General features: G+C 36.5%; 1 protein-coding gene across 1 annotated transcript in view; it reads left to right on the forward strand.

Annotated features, from left to right (window-relative positions):
* The first annotated feature begins 1035 nt into the window (after window positions 1-1035).
* The window catches only part of LOC106690720 (uncharacterized), a 28131-nt gene continuing 24395 nt past the window's right edge, over window positions 1036-4771 (forward strand). The window contains exons 1-2 of the mRNA XM_067052752.1: window positions 1036-1192; window positions 4464-4671. Coding sequence (XP_066908853.1) covers window positions 1088-1192; window positions 4464-4671 — 313 coding nt within the window. The 5' untranslated portion in view covers window positions 1036-1087. The remainder of the gene's footprint in view (window positions 1193-4463; window positions 4672-4771) is intronic.

The raw sequence follows: 4771 nt of genomic DNA on the forward strand, positions 1-4771 counted from the left end.
ACTTGTAACGGCTTGACCTTTCCCAGTGCCACCCTGTAGGGAATACCCCAGGGATTCTTTTCTGTTTCCTCTACGATAAATTCGTCCCAGGATTTCTTCTTCTGGCAACTCGCTCCGTTTGGGTATACCCTATACCTATGCCTAGATTCTTCTCGGAGTGCAGGCCTCCTCTCGTCGTTTCTGCACTCAGGTCAAGATGTCTACTCTATTGGTTCTTACCCCTATTTTATTGGGGATCAAGATGGCTGCCCAGGTCTCCTACCATTTATCTTTGCCACTCGATGGCGTCATGAATTTCTGTTCAGAAGTGAGGGGGCGCCTTACTTAAACACTAATATTCAGACAAATGAATCATTATCTGGTAGTAAAAGGTAAGACACAACACGAATTACTTTTCCTTTTACAGTAATGCACTTACTAATTCACTTCTTATTTCTGTTTTTGAGGGTTCGGAAAAAAAAAAATGAATCATTATTAACAATTATAAAACATGAACTGAAAACGTAATGTTAACTGTTAAAACAATTTTCAAAAACAATGTATACAGTATTCAAATGACTCCTAAATATAATTCATCATCTTAAATATACACATAAATTGAGGTTGAAATACTAATTACGAAAACAATGTAAACAAAATTATAAATCAAGCTAACAAAAAACTTGAGAGATTAACTGAATAAACCTTTCGTCAGGTTGATAAAGCCTTTAAATGTTTTCCAATTGATGAATGTAAATGTTTAGAAATATTTAAAACCGGTTCATTCATTCGTTCCCACTAACTTCGTTCCGATAAATTTAAAGCAAAGCCAATTTATTTACACTTATTAAAATTGTTTTAAGCCCTTTGGAGATTTATTCTATTCAATTGGACTCTTATCATTGAGCAAATATTTTTGTTTTTTTAATTCGTTGATTGTGAGCCACCTGTGGAGGAAATACTGCCTCAAGTATTTACAAAAAAAATAATATTTTTAATTGCTTTGAATTTTGACAACCAGTAAAAAATGATAAGGCGGTCTGAGTTGGTTCTATATTAGAACGCGGCTAGTGTTCTAATTCAGTCAACAGCCGACCTTGCTCTAGAGATGGCCGCCAGGATACTCCACGGCGGGGAATTGCCCCTCCCCGATATTCCCCTTATGCAAGAGATGATACAATACTGCAAGAAACAAGGGGATCGAATCTTCTTGGTATGTAATAAGAGTTATTAGATGATCTGTTTAAATCTTCAATTTAGTTTTGACCTATTTTTATATACATGGCATTTACTTTTAAATTTTTATTTTATTTTTAATATGGTCTGAATGAGCTCCCTATTACCATTTTACTATAAATATAAGACAGAATGTACTATTAAACAATGGAAACATTTAAATATTTTTTATTCACTCATACAATAAAATCAGGCGGAGAAGGACTTTTAAAAAAATGACATTATTCTATTTATATTCATATTATCAATGGTTCCTTAAATGCAAATCACCTATAGCTGAGCACGATCGGTTCAGGTGCTTGGTTCAGAACGGCGTGGAATCGATTCTCACTAGGGTCGAAGATCCATCCCGAAGAGCGGTGCGTATCTGAGTTTTATGATTAAATCTGAAATGGAAAGATCAAAGGATCATTGAGATATAGATGAATAGAAGTACTACGAGACTTATTTGGTAAAATTAGAGTTATATAAGAGATACAGGTTTCTAGAAGTGTACTCTACAAGCAAAGCACTGGAATCTCTAGTTACGAAGGGTTAAGCTAATTACTGAATGTTAATACTTCTTAGTGGAAAGTACGTGTGCGAATACAGAGGGGACTCAAATCCGGTATGGCCAACGTATATAAATATATACAATGGATACAAATACCCTTCTGTTGCCACATGGGATTGTACGGAATTGAGCCAGGTCTGCTCAAGATGGAGGTTACAATGTTGGCCGGAGACCTGGAGGCCAGGGGGTCAAAGAACAGGGAGGGGCCGCTGGGACCACTGGTGGGACACGACCAATTTTTTTTTTTTTTTTTTTCCGAACCCTCTAAAACAGAAATAAAATGTGAGTTAGTAGTGCATTACTGTGTAGAAAGAAAAAGTAATTCGTGTTGTGTCTTACCTTTTACTACCTTTGGTATTTAAAGGTTACCTGTTATATTTAATTTTACATATGAGCTATCCTACATATGAGTCCGGAGGTGAGGGGTCTCCTCGTGTTATATCGCATATAATATAAAAATAAAAATAAAGATAAATAAAAATAGAAATACAAATAATAAAGACAATAGATAATAGTGAAATGATAAGAGAAACAGTCTGAAATCAAGAGAAGTGTGAGGGAGGGGGTTGGGGTGCATCAGAAGATGGAGCTATGAGGTGATGTTAATGACACGACCAACCACTTCTAGTGCTGATATTATATGGCTACGAGTGAACCCGAAGGAGCGCCGAGTACCTCCGAGCGGTGACCCTTAGATCGACTGGAATTTGAAAGAGTGCGTCCAAAGACTCCGGGAGCCGTAGTGGGGGGCCTAAAATTGCTAGGCATAATACTTAAGGAAATGGTACTAAAACTTTAATGTGAATAGTGATTCCAGAGGGAAGGAATGGTGAAAGGTCTGAAAAGGGCAGAAATAATGAAAACTCAGGAGAAACGCTAAAGATTACTAGTGTTAGTGGTATTATACCTGCTGCGGAAGAATTGACTTCAAATACACAGAATTGTGGTGGTCGAGAGTGTCACAATAGCAACCTCATGTGACAAACAATACCGGTTCGAATGCGGCTTGAGCGGATTAAAATGTATTTCTTAGTGGAACTACGGAATGAATCTCGATCTTTCACACTCAGGAGTTGAATGCACTATCATCATTATAGATTACTTTATGCTTGCATTAACTAGCTTCATTATAAGTCCCAAAGACATCTCTACGTCTTTCCTTTAGTTCCTGAGATATAGAGTTTTTCCAAATGTTAATTTCTCCTTGATTAACAAAACTTTTTGTTTTAAATGGACTACAGGATCACAGACAGGAAAGACGTTCAGATGTGTATTAGTCCTAAAATTCAGGCTAGTTGAATATACTATGAAGTAGTTAATTATGAGTGTGTTCGCAGGAGTAGCAGTTTTCATGATATTTGCCGTTAACATTTTGATAAGTATAGTTAAAAAATGTTGAGTTTTCGTTATTTCAAACAGTATCACTGGAACTATTCAAAGTAAATGACTTTGATAGGACTTAAATTTACCGTACTTTAAAAAATAGCTTAGAAATATTTTTCTTAAGTTACGTAGCATTAAATTATTGCAAGTTGCATGGAACAAATAAATAGGAGAAAATTAAGTGGAATAAAATGAACTTGAGGGTGAAACAATTGAATAAAAAAATTTCAAGAAAATTTACTGTGCCCTTGGTATGAATCATTAAAGAAAAAATAATACATTTGTTATAAAATAATAATCATTTATTAAAGAAATTCAATTGACCACCATCTTGGAAAACAACATGTTCGAAATGTCAAACCAGACTCTATTTACTTAGAATAAATACACTTTCATAATTCACACTCTAACCTTCTTGAAATGAGCGCCATTTTTAGGTTCTGATCACGCAACTAAGAGAATAATTGCACATTGGATGGGTCCTGAGGATTTCAGAAGGGACAGAGAGGAAATAGAAGTCAAGCCCGCAAGAATACTGATGGGCTAGTCTAAAATAATGAGGGATTTTTTTAAATCATTGAGAGTAATGTTATGATAAAAGTAACGATGGAGAACCAAAAATAAATCTTAAAAAAAACAAGGAGGCAGAATAGAAAAAAACGGAAGTATTTCTCCGAGGGCCTAAGCCAAGCAGATGCCTCCAGATGAAAGGGGACTCTCAGAGAGGATCATGAAGGAGTTGAAGATCAGGGCATGGCGGAGGAAGAGGGAGCCATGGCTCAGTACGATAAGGCTATCCTCCTTCAACTGGTAGTCAAAGGAACCCTGACTTCTTCGGATCTCGGTTCAAAGATTATTGTTGAACAATAATAATTGTGTGGCTGCTGCAATAATAAAGCCTAGAAGAATGCCAGTTACTCTAAAATCGCTGCCATCGAATGGTGTTCATAACTGTCACTGGGGCCGGTAGGAACCTCGAATATATCATCAAGTGACAACTGTTAATGTCATTGGGTTGTGGCTCACAAGCTAAAGCAGCCCTGTGGTAATAATAATAAGATAATTGCATGAGCTGCACAACGGTATGGCGGACAGTACTTCTATCTTCAGTAGTACGGGGAGGAGAGAGAGAGTAACTGATCAAACTAAGGCAATCATTGAAGCATTGGCCATATGCAACAGCCATACTTTAGTCATTACTTCCTTCCATTTTATGTTCATATGAATCTTAACATCGTTTAATTTTATTTTAACGTTTTTCAACATAACCAATCCTGGTCGAAAACACCTTGCCATCTCCTTTTTGTTATAGGACGACGCTAAGACCAAGAAGCAGTCCACCTTCGGCCAACTGCTGGAGAACGCAGGTGCAATTAGCTCCAGGATTCGTAGCCTTGGTCAGAGGCAAGGAAAAGTAGTGATCATCGTGAGCGATAGTACTGTCGAAGCGTTGACTACTAACTTCGGCATCTGGCTGTCCGGAGCAACTACCTCTCCTATCAATCCCAATCTACCAATAGGTAAGCTCCTTGTTAATACATCTAATGATATTAAAACTGAAATTTATACATTTTAAATATATAAAAAATATAAAATAAAAAATAAAATAAGTAAAAAATA

This window comes from Halyomorpha halys, unplaced genomic scaffold (genome assembly GCF_000696795.3).
Source record: "Halyomorpha halys isolate HHAL.00 unplaced genomic scaffold, Hhal_1.1 Scaffold1839.1, whole genome shotgun sequence".
NCBI classification, from domain to species: domain Eukaryota; kingdom Metazoa; phylum Arthropoda; class Insecta; order Hemiptera; family Pentatomidae; genus Halyomorpha; species Halyomorpha halys.